This window comes from Accipiter gentilis, chromosome 32, assembly GCF_929443795.1.
Source record: "Accipiter gentilis chromosome 32, bAccGen1.1, whole genome shotgun sequence".
NCBI lineage: Eukaryota > Metazoa > Chordata > Aves > Accipitriformes > Accipitridae > Astur > Astur gentilis.
Window position 1 is genome coordinate 15,103,508 of NC_064911.1, and position 16,500 is coordinate 15,120,007.

The window sequence follows — 16,500 nt, forward strand, 5'->3', positions numbered from 1 at the left end:
GAATCTTCCAGTTAATCTAACTTAATTAACACTTGAACTAAAGTACAAAATTTTAGATGCCTCACATGGTTTGAGATTAACATTTTGACACATATAATTGAAATGATATAGTCCTCTGATGTTGAAATCAGAATTTTTTCTTTGAAGGAATAATCGATACTTTGTTGTCCTTTGCACTTGCAAATCTATTTTTTTCCTTTGCTTGCAAACCAAAGTATGTTTTTAATGTTGATCTTCTGCCAAATAAGGCAAAATTGAAAATATTTCATTTGTAAGCAGAAGTCACTTCTCAATCAGGCCCGTCTTCATGCTTAGGCAGATCTGGGGGAAAGCGTCTCACGTTTGCCCTGGTTTTACTCTTCTTCAGGTGTTGCTTTATGGCCACTGTTCCTACTGGTCTTCCCCCTTAGACAAGGACATCAGCCTTCCCTTGAGAAAACCTGAGTCTTTCTTAAATAGGAGGGAAAGAGAGAAGATACCAAAGGGGATGAAAATGAGAAGACACGGGATGGTTATCCTGAGACAACTAATGACTAAAGGGAGGATGGGGGAGGAAGGGGACCAAAAGCAAAAATGTAGAAAAGAGAATTGAAGTGGGACACGAGCCGTTGCTCGCTCATCCCTGGAGGCATCCGAGAGCTCGTAGAGAGAGCCCAGAGACAGCAGGGCAGTGGGGTGGCTGTAGGTGCCACCAGCACCAGAATCCCATCTCAGGGGTGGAACTCCTGGAGCTGTGGGTAACAAACTTGGAAGACTGTGAGTAAAAAGGCAGGAAAGTTCTGGAGAGCCCCATCTCCTCGTGTAGTCCTCTGCCACACGAAGGGCATAGATGTGGACACCCAGTTATCGGGTCTGTGTCCGCTACTCCACGGAGGTTTTCCCAAATGATGCTTCTGGTGAGCTGCAGAATTAGCTCGGAAAACAAGCTGTCCCCCAAGAGACAGTCTGCAGCAGTACCTTGGCTTGATAGGCGGACTTATAATTACATTAAACTCATCAGGTTCTAATTTGATTAGCTAGCTTGACAGTTTGATGCCAGAGCTTTTTTTTTTAAAAAAAAGGCAAGCGAACGAAATCCCTGAGATCCAGAATCTAAGAATCTGATTCCTACACAGTGGCATGTAACACGTTACCTGGATCTTACGAGGTTATGCCTTGTTAAATTCTTATCTGTGCTTATCTGTAATCCTAACCCGAGTTTGAGGAAAGTCCTTTATTTATTTATATACTGTTGTTCTTTTTATCTCTGTTGTAAAAATAGATGACATGAAATTTCTGCATAGAATGAACTGATTCATATTGACCTAGCTTTCTTTTTTGTTTTTATATTAAAAATATTATAATCTTACATTCATGCTATAATTTTAGAGCTGGAGCCAACTTGTAAGAGGAAGCAGCATTTACTTGTATCACAACTTAGCTCTGACTATAGGTGGCATATATTTTGCTTTCTTTTCTTGTGTATACTTTTGAAAACAGTAGATTTAAGTATAGTCTGTCACCAAAACCTAATCTTTCATCTTCTGCTTTTCTGGATTGAATATACCTTAGTATATAATTGGTTAGTCCCCGTTCCACCCCCCCCTCCACTCCCTCCCTCCCCGAAAACTCTACAAATTTTTCTTTCTCTGTCTTGTGATAGACCTAATATGTTTAATTAATGTTGATTGGAAGCAGATTAATTTAAATTCCAGATCCTCAGAAGCCAGCTTGGATTTTTGTCTGCCTATGACTACCTATTTACTTTCAGTAGTATTTCTGTGGAACTTGTTTACATTAATATTAAAGCTACTAAACTTTGGAGATTAACATTCAAAAGTTGTAAGAAAGATGAAACTAATCTTCTGTGAAATTAGGCCAAGGTCTGCATAGATATTGAGTTAACGCATAAGGGAAATGAATGCATTTTTAATTGTTTTCTTTCATATCTGGGGCTATTCTGGAAAAGCAGAGGTTTTATTATATTTAACAAGATTAGGAAGACAGAAAAAGTGATTTGACTCATGGGTCAGTTTTTACTAAATAGGATATTATGGGGTGGCTATAGTGAACAATGGGGATAATTTAATAAATGGAAAATGAGCTTCTTGAATTACAAATATCACATAAGTATGGTCTAATAAATCATATGCAGAGTATATGTAGAGGGGTTATTTTAGTACCAACAAATCAGTATTTTTCAACAAAGTATGTAAAGAAATGTATGTGTCATGACACAGTTGTGTTCTTTCCATTCTCTCAGGTGGTGGTTGGTTGGTTTGGTTTGGGTTTTTTTGGTTTTGGATTTTTTTTAGTAACTTACATTCCTTTCATGTCTCTGATGAGTTTAGATTTATTGTCTTCTGTAAAATACCATCATTAGTGATTAGAAGTTGTTATGCACCAGTAGTTCTGCTGTAGCTGGGCAATATGATAGCAATGCTTCCATTAATGTTGTTTAACTTTACAGGGAAATTAATATTTTATTGCGTGTATCAGAAACCTCATGTTTTGCTACTTTTTAGAGGGTCACTTCAGTAAAAACATATCCTTAAAACCAATGAATGTTGGGAAACCTCATTTTTCTTGGTACAGAAAAATAACCATACTTCTTGGCTGATTTTAATAATTAACTGTCATTGTTTCTTATCTCTGCCCAGGCCCTATATTTGGTGTTGTGAATTTCTTTTTTTTTTTTTTTTTTTTTTTTTTTTTTTTTTTTTTTTTAAAGTACAGATGGTTTCTCCCCTAGTATATGGTTGCCGTGTTGCCCATTGTGGAGTACAGTAACACCTCATTTCTCTAGCTATATAAAACAATCTGGGAAGGACAGCATGGAGCTCTGTGTTGGCTTATTTATTTCCAACCTGTTCCTATACTTACTCCAAGTGCCTCAGTGCTGCTGGATTTGAACTATGTCATTCACTGATTCTTAATTTCTAGTGCTGTTGGCACAGAATAATGTGCTTAGTTAGAAATCTGACTGCTTTGAATGCAAATCAAAGAACCAAGTGGCCTGATCAGTATTGATGATATATTTCTTCATTATTTTTTTCACTGTATGCGTCTGCTCGTGCATATTTGGACTCAGCTGGCAACTCTAAACACCTTGTAAGAAAACACATGCTTATAAATATCTAGATTCAAGAGGTCAAGAAAGGCTAGATACCTTTCAAATGATCAATTTAGTATTTTCGCTATTTCTTTGCCTGACTAAAAATTGACCTTTAAAGCAGTTTCATATGCTGAGATAACAAATTCTTTACCAAAAATAATAATAATTAAAAAAATAATAGAGAAGCCTGATGCTGTTTTAAGTTTGTTTGGGGTTCATGTGTGTGTGTGTTTGCTTTGGGGGGGGGGGGGGAATTTGGTTGGTTGGTTGGTTTGGGGTTTTTTGGGGTGGGTGGGTGGGTTTTTTTTAAGGAAGGAGTGTGTTTTGACTGACTTGCAAGATACCTACCATACTAATTTGATTGGTGGGTCTACTCTTTCCTTCTCTTCTTCCTACCAGTGTATAAAACTTGTATTTTAATATTTTATAGAAATGTATACAGGTGTAGTGTCAAATTGCTTTATGTTACTTTTTTTTTTTCCCCACCAAAAAAATGGCTTCTGGCATTTTTTTCAGGTGTCCAAAGAGCTTCCAGAGAAACAAAAGGAAATAGAGATTCTTCTCAAGGATTTCATTGAACTTGATCAACAATTAAATCAGGTGATATTGTGGGTAACGCCTGTCAAGAACCAGCTGGAGCTTTATAACAAAGTGGGTCAGCCAGGAGCTTTTGATATTAAGGTAAATCTTCTTCCGTTTTAAAAAAGCATCAGCATATTTAGTGGTCAAAAAGTCAGTTGCAATATTAGCTATGTAGTTTGTATTAACAGCATAGCTTTGAGGCAGAAGTTGGCAATAGTCCCCAAAAGTTCAAAGTTCTGTGAATTAAGGAAAACTTTTATTCTTTTCTATTAAATTGTATCTAGTGATAGGGCTGTTTAGAACCAATGGTTGCAAGGTGAATTATAAATATAATCTATTATTTTTGCCGTATCATATACATGAAACAATACCCCCAAAAGTTGATATGTTAAATTTTAATACAAAGCAAACTCAAATTCAGAATATCAATGTTAGACCATTTAAACTATTTCATTAAAATTAATAAGACTACATGAAAAGCAGAATAGTCGGGGCCATATCATGATTCTCATATTGCAAGGAAAGATATCTAACTGCACAGGGGAAATTCCAGTTATCAGTAAAGCTGCTTGCCTAATAATTGTGAGCAAAATATTTGTAATCTGATCCTTGATATGTATTTAGGTATTAAAAAATGCCTGTATGTGGGTTGGGTGAGGTCTGAGAAGTTAAGGATGAAAAAAACCTGATTAGAATCGACTGGCATGCCAGGTGTATACGTACACCTTTTGGCCTGGCATTTTTTCTATGCATATATGAGCTTATCTTCACATAAACTGGGGAAACATTTAAAATACAATACCTTATTGAAATCCATGAAATTTCTTTGGTTTAGAGTAGCTGAGCATCTTGTTCACCTAGATGAAGGTTAAACATAAGACAATGGGTTTTGTATTAATTTTGATGATGCAATTTTCAGTGAAAAAAAAGAAAAAAACCTGTAAATATTTAAAACCTTTTTTGCCTTCCATGAAATGGAATAATAACTGCTTCTGAAGAGATGTGGTTTTGCTGAGCATGTTTATTAAATTCACTTTAGCTCAGTTTCTTTTAAGGAACAGTTTTAATGCCAAAACACTTTTTATGTCATACAATCACATTATATAAGACAGCGAAACTCAAGTCCTGTTGCAGTCCTATAATTGACAGAATGAGTTCAGCAATGACATTCATTCCCTTTTTAAAAGATAAAATTAGTATAGCTCTGCAAACGTCTGTATATATACTGAATGAGTGATGGAATTTTGCTTTCAAGAAAATTATCTATCCTTATTTCCTGTATTTTAACAAAAATTTTTAGATGTTTCATCCATTTTTTTCTGATATTTTTCCATTCTGTTTCCTTTATTTCTAGAATGATTCCACCATTAAACTTTATATAAAATAAAAGCAGGTGTAAATTGTGAGAAATTATAGGAGTATTTCTTGTCATACTGCTTGTGAGAGAAATATTCTGCTTGGCTCTTTCAGTCCTCTTATGGTGATGTGACAGGAATATTTCTGAAAAACTGTTGAAAGAATAGAAAAAAAAAAAAAAAATCTGTAGGCCTGAACTGGTGGGATGAAAACATGTATGTCTAGAGAGGTGGGGGAATGTTGAAGAGCATCAAAGAAAGGCAAATAAGCTTTCTTTCTGTGAAAGACCCTACCATATTTCTTTCATGGATAAATTTAGATCACTTAGATTTAAAGCTTGGCCAGTTTTGATTGTAGATGAAACAGCTAGTTGTTTACACTATTGTAAGGGCCGTAAGCATATGAAGCATGCTGGCTTTTATCTGCATGTTATCTCTTTGGATTGCCTTTAAAAGACGTAGGTTTAACTTCTTAAAAGGTTGTTGGCTGATGGTTTACCCAGACTGTAATTTTCTTCAAGTAGAGAATCTCTTACATTAAAGACTCTATATTAAATATCTCTGAAGGCCAATGGGATTCTTAAAACTTTTTTAAGGTTAAGAATAAGCATAGTAAGAGTTTTGAGACTGTTAATCATGACAAAACATACACCAAAAATTGGTAGCTATAATTCAGGAAAGCAGCCGATTCATGATGATAATCAATTTTATACTCAAATTCAACCACACGTTTCAGACCCCTGCTAACATGCTGGCCTACATGGGGTCAAGCATGTGCATACACATGCTCTTGAATCATTGTTGACGCAATTATGATTATGTTTATTTTTAAATTACTATCCGCTGTAGCTAATGGTACCTTTAAAAAAAGTAAGGACATCTGCATGATTACCTAGGGAAGGCATGTATTCAACAAAGTCTCTTGATCTGGTGTTCCCAAATACTCTATAAATATTCAGCATTTCTTCTAGCACCATTTTAATTACTTCACCATTATCCAGAGAACATTGAAGTATCTTCTATAGGATTTAAGAACTCCTTTTTTTCAGAAACAAGTGTGACTGATGATCGCTTAGTAGAACAAAAAGGTTATTGTTAATATTCTTAGAAAAGAGATGGGATGAGAAATTTTACAAAGAATCTTTTTGGGTATTCTAAAAACCTGGAAGGTAGGAAAAAGAGGCTTAAAACTGATAATCAAACTTGTGAATATAGCACTTGAGTGAAAAAGACCAAGCTCATGTAAGTCCTCAGGAAAACCAGACTATTTTTGTTATAGGTATTGACATGATGGCTTACAGATTTTAATTTCAATTGGGACATTGTCTTTTATGAAATTTCTGTCAGTGCTTTTCATACTATTACTAATCCTGCAAGGTAACGTTCTTCTCTTCCCTTCTCAGATGTTAAGTCCTCTCCTGTCTCTTTTGTTTTCTAAGTTATTTGTTTAGGAAAAGAGTTCCAAAACTAATGTGAGTGGCAAAGATTTGGATATAGATTTTAAGCACTATAAGGATATTCACTTCTAAAAGCTGCCACAAAATAGTGAGTGTTAGAAATTTTCTGGCCTCAGAAGCAGGTGGAAATCAATGATGAGAAGAACAGGTGGGTGGGATAGGTAGAAGAAAAACAGGATGGGAATATGTGTTTGTTTTAAATGAATGCAGAGGGTGTCTTTAACAAGTTAGCAATCATATTAAAATACTATGCCTGTTTTAAAGCAAGTTTCTTGCATTTTTACTCACCTGGAGGAAATTCCAGTTACGGAAGTGTGTGGTAGCTGAAATGAAAACTTGATACACTATAATCAAAGTGCATCTAAAACACTAATTAGAATTATTCTGACAGAATTTTCCAAATTGCAGTGACTTATTTCTCTCAAAGCTGTAGTAACCTTTACTTTTGGCATGCAGCTATAATCTGATAACTAACATCACAGTTTCCTCCATAAATCAAAGGATATAATAAATGCATGTCCTTATCAGATAATCTGATTTAACCTTTTAAAATAATATTGATCTGTATAATACATGCATAATAAATACATAAAAGAGAATATCTGTGAATTTTGCTTGCCCAATCATACTGATAACTTGCAATTTCTGTGAACTAATACTAATTTAAAAGCTCATAGCTTTTTTTCCACTTGTGCAAAAATTAACTATTAAAAATAGGTGAGAAGTCCCTTAAATTTGCACTTAGAAGAAAGACGAAATAAAAGCACCAGCAGTGTTAACCTTCAGTGGTGACACAAAAGCAATTCTATGAGAATAGCAAAGGTGCAACCAAAGGAGAAATGATTACATATTGTTACAGAGAGCTTCACAAAACAGTAAGACTTTGAAGACCCAAATACACAATTGGGCTTAGTGAAAGGTGGGGAGATTAAAATTCTTCTTATAGCTCTTAAGACTACATCTAGTTTAGTAAATAAAAAGTGGTCAGGACCATTTTTTGGCCTAGAGGTCAACTGATGCAGCACAGCTTAAGTCCTTTCAGCAACTCTTACCCTCCAAAGAAAACAGTTGCATCCGAACTGCGTGTTGCTGTATCTGTGGCTGACGCTAACCCCTGGGCATGCCTGGGCACTGTCTCGGACAGTGCAGTTTGGTCCGTGCTGGAAGTAACGCTCCCAATTTAATGGTGTGGGCAGTCATGCTGCAGAGCTTGAGCACGTGCCCTCTCCCTGAATCATTCATTACTCCCAGCATCACGTAAAAATTCAGGGAAGGATGCAAACTAGTTAAATGAGAGGGAGAGGTTCGCTGTCACCGGCATTGTTCGTTTTCTGTGTCATTTGACTTAGTCACGCAGTCCCCTTCTGCTTTCAGATCATAGCGGTATGGATCTGTATGATCTCGACCCGGGGCGCTGACTGTGCTCCCATGTAACATGAGGTTATGGACCTGATAACACTCAGTCTTGCAGCAGTAGGACCACTAAAAATGCCAAAATCTGTCATTTAGCAGGTTTTCGGTTCCTGAAGAGTGATCTCTTGTGGCTCTGCCCTCGTACATACCCTCGCAATGCGGAATCCAGACTGGTGCCACCCGTGACTGTGATGGGGCCCAGCCAATGTCTGCCGCCTGCCTACACCCTGGATTTCAAAATCCCAAGTGGTGTGTTGCCCTTAACATTAGCACAGGACGACATAGCGCGTGTTCTTGCCCAACCTGATGCAGTCACTTATTTAAGAAAAGGCTCTCCGTTTGCTCCCTCGCATTTATTAACCATTTATTAGAGAGGCATTTGCAGGTGAATAATTAGATAGCATCATATCAGCCTCCTCCAGCCCTACAAAAGCTTTGCAGATGCTTAGTACCGGTTGTTTCCTAGACTTGTACCCATTCTTTAGTACAAGAGTAGATAGTGGAACAGGCTCGTTTCTATTTCACTGTAATGCAGTTGGGAAACAGGAGATAAGAAGATGCAGACATAAAGAGAAGGGACAAATCCAGCACGTTCCTTGTGGAGTAGGACCTTGCGGTCACCAAGGAACGTGCTGGGGCACCTAGTAGTCCTGCCATCTGTGGAATGTTTTGTGCCGTTTGAAGCTTTGGACAACATCTTCGCTTCTAGAGTACATATATATTTCAGTTTAAAAAGCAGTAAAAAAATTAAGAAAAATGTAAACACTACAAAATTGTTGAAATAAAACTTTTAAAAGTTATTAATTCCCAAGAAACGCATTGTAATTTATAACAGCATTTACTATAAAACACATTCCCTGCTGCATCGGAAAATGTTGTTTTCTTTCACCCCATTCTGCTATCATAGGTCTTAGCTTACTTTAAAGAATTACAGCATGGGTCAGGAAACCCTAATATATTTTATGCCAATATAATCTGTCTTCATAATTTTCTTGACCATAATTTAGAGACTGCAGTGCCACAATTGGAACCCAGGCCTTCAGTTAGGCACCACAATTTTTAGCAGTGGTTTCCTAAATCCCAAGTAGGCTTTAATAACTCACTCATTTCTCACTCAATAAATAAGAGTAGAGAAAGGATTCTTTGTTCCCAGGATTTAAAAAACATCTGTAGCAGTATTTGCTTCACTCATGTTGTTAATCCTTAATTAGAGTTTTCTTCTATAAACAGTCAAAGATTTTTTAAAAAAAATCTAAAAAAAACCATATCCAAATAAATCAACATTGAAATGCACATTTGCAAGCTACCAATTTATTAGGATAGATCTTAGTTCTTTTTAAGTGTTGGTAATTCTTCACCACGTTGACATAATCTTCCTTCTCAATAATAGCATAATACAAACTGCTCCTGTGACATACTTATGTATATGCATGGGGAAGGTGTGAAGTCTACACCTATGAGAATTTCTTGACTCTACTGCTACTTGTGAACACTGGAACACTTCCAGGTTTGCAGTGTACCTTCAGTGTAGCTTCTCATGCATCTAGGGTATATTTCACATTGTGTCTATGGACTTTTCTAGTTTTCCAAGCTAACAGTATGACTTCTCTCTGCACTCGCTCTTTGACCTGGAGTTATTCTCATTCTGACAGCTATTATGCATGATTTAGTATTCATACTTCACAAACTTAGATGAAATCATCATGAATTTCCAATTTTACAAAATGGTGCAAAGAAAATGCTACAAAATTTGTCTCCATTGTAACATAGAAAAATATTGAAATACTGAACAGCTTTGTTTATAGTACAGCTTCTGCCAGCACTGGTGTCTAGGTTATTGGTGTTATAACCGCAGCCGTTGGATATAGCCATATGAGGGGACACCTTCAGTGTAGACATGTCAAATTTCAGCTCTTACTATGTGCTTGTTGTTTACATTCTGTTGGGTTTTTTTTCCCCGGTACTTCTCTCAGTACTAGTGATGTGTGGCTAGAGTAAAGTCCGTTCTCCTGGTCTTGCTTTCAGTTTATGTTTAACGACTTTATTTTTCTTAGCAGTTTATTCTTTCTTTGTCAATAAAAATCCACAGCTAAAGATGTGCGTTTTGTAACTCGTGAGCACTGAAATGTAAATGGTTTTGCTGGTTGTATTGCTACACTCCTTAGTCGCATAAGTAAACCTAAATCCTAGGACGTGGTAGCTGCTTTTTCCACTGTTAGTGCCACCATACCCTCTCAGTGCAAAGCTGGGGTCCTGCAGGACGACATGGATGATATGAGATACTGTCTCTCAGTGAGTGAATTTTGATGTAAGGAAGTTTTATTTAGCCTTTTCAGATCTGTCTGGATCCTGATCCAAAAAGCACTAGCTCCACTTCTGCCTTGGTCGTTGGGGTCTCTGAGGGCAGCCTTGCTGCTTTCAAGTCTCTGGCAGTTTCGTAGTATTTTGAGATATATTTCCCACGGTACTTTGGCAGTTCTTTGGGCTAGAACTGTATGGGGATGGGGACATCCATCTAATAGCAGCAGATACTAGACTAAAAACAGAGCAAGCTGTGTAGCAGTTACTGAGGTGTGGACATGCACAAACTTCTAATAGGATGGTCTCCACTTTCCTCTTTAACCTAGACGTCATTGAGAAACATTCTGCCAGGTATTCTTTTTGTCATAAATATTAATATAAACAAGAGCCCCTAAAACAAGCCCTCATATACTGTTGGAATATGAAAATTTTATATGAAAGACCTGTTAAACAGAAGTAGTTACAGCTATATTGCATGATATATGACAACGCTGCAGCTGACTTAGACGACAAACAGTTGTCTGTTCAGTGAGAGATGTGCATAGAATTAGTATAGTTGGTTTGACACAAAGTCAGAAGATACTGCTCGGATCATCCAGTCAGACTTGCTCTATAAAGTAATTGTTTCCGTTTTCTGAATTAGTTCTCGGTTAAACTGCAGCACACCTTTCTCAAAAACAAACCAACCAAAACAAGATGGGTTTCTAATTTCCAGGTATGGACAGTCATCCATACCTTGTGGTAAATTACTTCAACAGTTGACTTAAAAACCTGCACGTTTTTCCTCAGCTGAGTTTGTTTAGCTTCATCTTTCTGTCACTGCTTTGTTTGCCAAACTAGAGAGAGTTCCAAAACTGCATTAATAGACAGTAATCAAGCTTTCTCCTAAACTCTGTTTGTTAACCATCAGTACTGTTGTTCTAATTCAGGCAAGAAAGCAAATACAGAGTATCTAATTAGTATTAGTTCAAAAAGCAATTATTGTTGTGGTCAAAGCAATTAATTTTGTGGTCCTGATAATAATGTGGTTATCTTTAATCACGAGCTTATTTTGGCTAAGTCAGCTAATCAGAGTCTAAGTACACGGCAAATGTTGCTGTTATGGAAGGCATAGTCACTTCTGCATTGTCTCCTTAATGGAATATTTAAGGACATGAGCACTTTGAAATTTATTTATTCTGATCCAGCCGTCCAAATTTAATATACTTAAACCTTTTAGGGTTATGTTATTCAGAACATGTGGATATAGACCTATACTTTACACTTTGAAACAGCTTTGCCTACGGCATCAACAATCTGTGGAGCTCCAGAATTATGGCTAAAGGAAGTTGTGCAAGTACTGACCTTTATTTCCTCCTACTGACTGTTCTGCTGAGATTTGTTTACTTCACCTGCAAGAAAAAGAATAAAAGGAATCCTGGAAGGGAGGGTAACGAGTGATACTTCACTAGTTGTTTGGCAGCTTAAGAAAATAGCTTCGGAAGGTCTAACCAACTTTTTCTCTTGATTTCTCTCCATTTTCTTTTTGTCTAAATAGTTATTTATTCATAGTCCTGTTTAATTCCAATTCTATGTATGATAGGACCCCAGGACATCGAGAATTTTAATTAGATATTCCCAGATCTTTTGCTTACAAGAAGAACCCCAGAAGGCTTCAAAGAACTGTTAGTTTCAGAAGTCAGGTTTCAGTCTAACAGTACTAGAATAATAGGGCTTTCTTAAATATATAAAAATCAAAATGACGGGATAAGACAAAACAGAAGTAAAAGCTTTCCTATCACAACCTACCGCAACTGTGACTAAGATAAAATTAACATTCCGTGATCCGTTACAGTCAGATTGCACTTTTTAAATGTAGTCCATGCAACATTTGTGGAGTGCTAAGGCTTTAGAAAAATACTGTAGGTGGGAGTTAAAGGGTTTTTTACAGTTAAGAAAAGAACCACTCATGTCCACTATGTACATGTGTGCACACACACATAGTGAGGAAGTTTTATTGTGTTGTGACATAGTCAGCAAGAAATCATTAGCTAAAATATTTTTTAGAAACCCAAATATGTAAAGAATTGAAAGTATATTGTCTTGTAAGGTGGAGATAAGGAAAGCTAGCAAATAGGCTAGTGCTAATACCTTTTTAGTTGCTACTGTTTTTTAGCTGTTACTATGGATTATTTGCTTTGCTAGTTAGTGTTTGAAATCTGTGGGTCAGTAGTTTTATAAAGTCAAGCATTCTGAGTCTTCAGAAAAATTGAAGTTTACAGATTTTTCAGTCCTGCTCGATTAGCAAGATAAAATATGCTGATTCTTTTTTCTTTGCTCTCCAGGAGTGCAGTCCAGAGAAAACCATTTTAGTTAACCAAGAAAAGAAGTAGCTAGTACTTTTGATAGCTTTTATTACTAATATCAATCTTCAGTTAATGACACTTTCAAGTAAATGTTCATCCATAGAAAACATTCAAAGTTTCTGAGACAGTGGAATTTTATTAGTGAATTGCTACTTCAAAGACAAAATTTTGAAAGAGCAGAAAAGCTGCAGCATTAATTGAATAGTAACTTTTTACAGGATTAAACAATGCCTGGAAAATGTTCAAATCTTGCCAACAGTTTATGTACTTTAATTCCGAGTTTTGACTAATGGTGGTCCAGAAAACAAAGAATGTGAGAAAAACTAGAGTCACTTTCTGAACTTCATAAGTAATGTGGTACTTTGCGGGGGGGGGGGGGGGGGGGGGCGGTGGGTGTATAATCTGGTGGCATTACTAAGATTAAGTGACGTTAATATGCCATTTTTATAGAATTTAAATAAGTAAAAAAACATAATGTTACAAAGAAGCAGTGCTATCTATGGCATAGTATTAAAGATCATTTTAATTATGGGTTTTCTAGTTGTCTTTAGAGAAAATAAGTAGTAGCAGGTTAGGTTTACATTCTTTATGCTTCCTCTATGATGAGCTACCCTGTATTCCTAACATAGTCCAAGTAAACAAGTAATTAGCACTGCATATAATAAATATCAGTCTACTGAAATACTTTTCAAAGATTATTAACTCGGTAGCCTTGTTTGTAATTGAAAACACCACTAACTCATTGTAGATTATAATCTACAAAATTGTGTGAGTTTTAACATAGCCTGAGTAGTGCCAAACTTGTCGGAAAGAAACATGTAGAAAAGAAAAAACAAAAATTTATATGGGTTTGTAGAATTTTTTTTTTTTTACTGCCTATATATCTCATCACAAGAATTTTTCTCTTTTAATCCTTGTTTCTTTTTGTTATGCATCAATTCTGCATAAGCAGTCTCTTTCCTAAGTGTTCGCTTGCTGGCAGTTCTTGAAATAAATAGAAAAAAACGTGGTGAATAACAAAATCTAACCAATATTGGTAGGAACATTTTGAATCTATTGTCAAAAGCTGTAGTGTAGTATGTTGTGACTGCTGGGCTCTGCTTGTTTAACTACCATTAAGGTATCTGTAGTTATGTAATTGGAGTGTGGTTTTGCAATATGTGACCCCGGAGTGAAATCTCTAGCTGTGGTGTGCCAGATCATTCACACCAGTACATACAGCTTTGAGAATGGTTCAGAAACCCATATAGACGTCCAAGCAAATAGCATAAAGGAAAAATGGGCTGGAAAAGCTACTTACAAACGGAGCCTAAAAACGAAAACGTTTACAGCTTAGCAACCCAAAAATACAAATTAGCACTTGTTAAGTGTAATTAAAAGTACTTTGGTGAGAGAATACTAAAAGTCACCAGTTCATATTGCACAAAAATAATTAGGAAAACATTGTGTAACCGAACTTTCTTTCTTCAGCCTCCTATGAAAACTGCTTGAATACTGTATTTTAAAAAAAAGTTCTTAGGCTATTTCCTCCCAGGTACATTTTAGTTTGAAAATATTTCTCCTGAGTTTCGTTATGTGAAGTGAATTTAAGTAAATTTTTAAAAGGAAGTGCTAAAATGCATAGCTTGCAATATTTTGGAAAAGAAACTCAAAACCCCCAAAGTATTTTAACCTTTTATTTAAATGTTTGTCCAAAGATCAATTATAGATAATTTCAAAATAGAGTTATCTGTTCATCCAGGGAATTAATATGGAGTTACAACCAGCATTTGTAGTAGTAGAACTCAATGTTGGGCAGAAGGCTGGCATTTCATTTTCAATCATTGTCTTTTTTTAATTCATTCAGTGCCTATATAAATTATTCTGAGATGTATGAGCTTTTCTGCATAATCCTATGAAAACAAAGTCTCCTTGCCAGAGATGAGGAGCTAAAGGTAGTAGAGACCTTCAGGACAAATGCCTTTGGCCTGCTCTGGATTTCTGGAAGGTTACAGCTTCGCTGGCTACGTGTGCAAGACTTTGATAGCAATTGCCCAGACAGACAGTGAGTGTCTTGGAAAAATTCTTTCTGATGGTATCCCTTTGTCTTAATTTTTCAACAGGGAGATGTGTTCTGCACTGTGGGTAATACTATCTGTTAGGCATACAGGTCTTGTGATTGTAGTTCCATGGCTAAGTTTTTTCTAAATTCTGCATCTTAAGTTATGTTTCACCTTCTGAGTTATCTATTGTATTCTCAAAATCTGCACTTAGGTTTTGATTGTAGAATTAATCTTCTTAAATTAGTCAATGAATCCGTTAACTAGTTTGGAGCAAAGTGTATGTAAAACAGCATCTTTTCTCCTCTGCTTTTTTTTTTTTTTTTTTTTTTTTAAACAATGACAGCATGTGTAGAAGGTGCATAGAAAAATACTTATTAGTAAATGAAAATGCAGATATTCACCCAACCTCATTCCATATTCCTCTGTATTCTTTTGGTTGAACATGCTGCGATGTAGTAAATGGATACATTAAGCTACCAGTGCTTAGTTTTTTTTCTTTACATTTCTGGATTTTCTTTTAATAATATGCATATTACCACTGCATAAATTTATGTGGAGTTTATTTACATTGAATACTTTACTTCCACAAATTCTGTGTCATTGCAATGATTTACTCGTTACGGTCAAACAGCCTGGGATCCTGAGTTTGATTCCAATTCTCCTACCGCTAAAGGAGAAACTGGAGATGCTTTATTTCAACCTGAACAGATGACCCTATCCTACATGATCTGTAAATGTCTGCTGATGGTGCTCCTTACCTCTTCAGGACAGCTCAGGATGTGCAGGGTGGAAGGAAGGATATGGGGAGAGGAGGAAGGTAGTAGTGCCCGCTCCTTCACCTCCTACCTCTTAAAAGCCTTAGGAGTCCGCGTACCTCCTCTGGCCATAGGAGGAGATTAAAGCTGCAATTCCTGGGAATTCCTCCCGGTCTTTGTCTCAGCACTGCCATTTCCCCTGGAAGACAGTTTTCCAAGGGGGATTGTGACAGGTGTGGGTGACTATAGAGGGTGAGGACACGGAGGGGATGAACAGAGATGCGTATCCCTGCATTTTAAGGAAAGGGTAGAGAACTGATGCTACAGACAGGGAATGAGTTGACAAAATGCAGAAATTCCTGTTTCTACTTCTAGCTCATGGAAATCCTGCTGACCCTTCCAAATCTTCTCCAGACAATATTAAAAACCATTTGATGCTTTCCAGCCACCTTCCCGCCGAATCCTTTTGCAATCTCACTGGTTGTTTCTCCCTGCTTACTGGGTTTCCCAATCTTGTCCCTTTACTCCCTCCTTACCTTCTAGGTCGTCACTCACCCCTCCAGTACTCCTTTATACTTGAGTCCTCTTTTCCAATACAGCCTTGATTTTTGCCTATACTGCTAAAGAAGCTTCAAACTGTCTCTGGGTGTAGTATTTATACCTGTTTATTGTCCATGGTGGTCACTTGCCATACATTTAAAATAGCATATTGTGGTTTTGGCAGATAAAAATAGGCCATCCTTAAAAAATGAAATAACTCTCTATTCTTAAAAATAACTTGCATTTGGATTTTGTGCCTGATAGGCTTTGAATGACAATAGGAAAGCTGTCAACTCTTGTCAATCACTTCATTATATACTTGATAACCTCCAGTTAGAACATAAAAGAAGAGCATGGCTGAGGAGTAGCAAACCTAACTGTAGACAAATAAAAGAAAATTCACCCACAGGAGAGAATGAAAGCACCGACTGGACATTGCTGTATTTTTCCTTCCATCAGCCTTGATTTGTTGGTTCCTGCTTGACAAACTAGGCCAGATAAGTCAGATTTTAACTCTTTATTGATTCTTTTACTAACTTTTTTTTTGCTAACACCCTTCTAAATGAGTAGTTTTTATATGCAGTTAAAGGTAGTACAGTTTGTCCGCATGAGCATG

General features: G+C 36.5%; 1 protein-coding gene across 17 annotated transcripts in view; it reads left to right on the forward strand.

Moving 5' to 3' along the window:
- DMD (dystrophin) overlaps nucleotides 1-16,500 on the forward strand; it is a 1,191,992-nt gene that overhangs the window by 788,392 nt on the left and 387,100 nt on the right. For all 17 annotated transcript variants that reach the window (XM_049835325.1, XM_049835324.1, XM_049835302.1 and 14 more), the window contains one exon: nucleotides 3,611-3,775. In XM_049835325.1, the coding sequence (XP_049691282.1) occupies nucleotides 3,611-3,775 (165 nt within the window). The remainder of the gene's footprint in view (nucleotides 1-3,610; nucleotides 3,776-16,500) is intronic.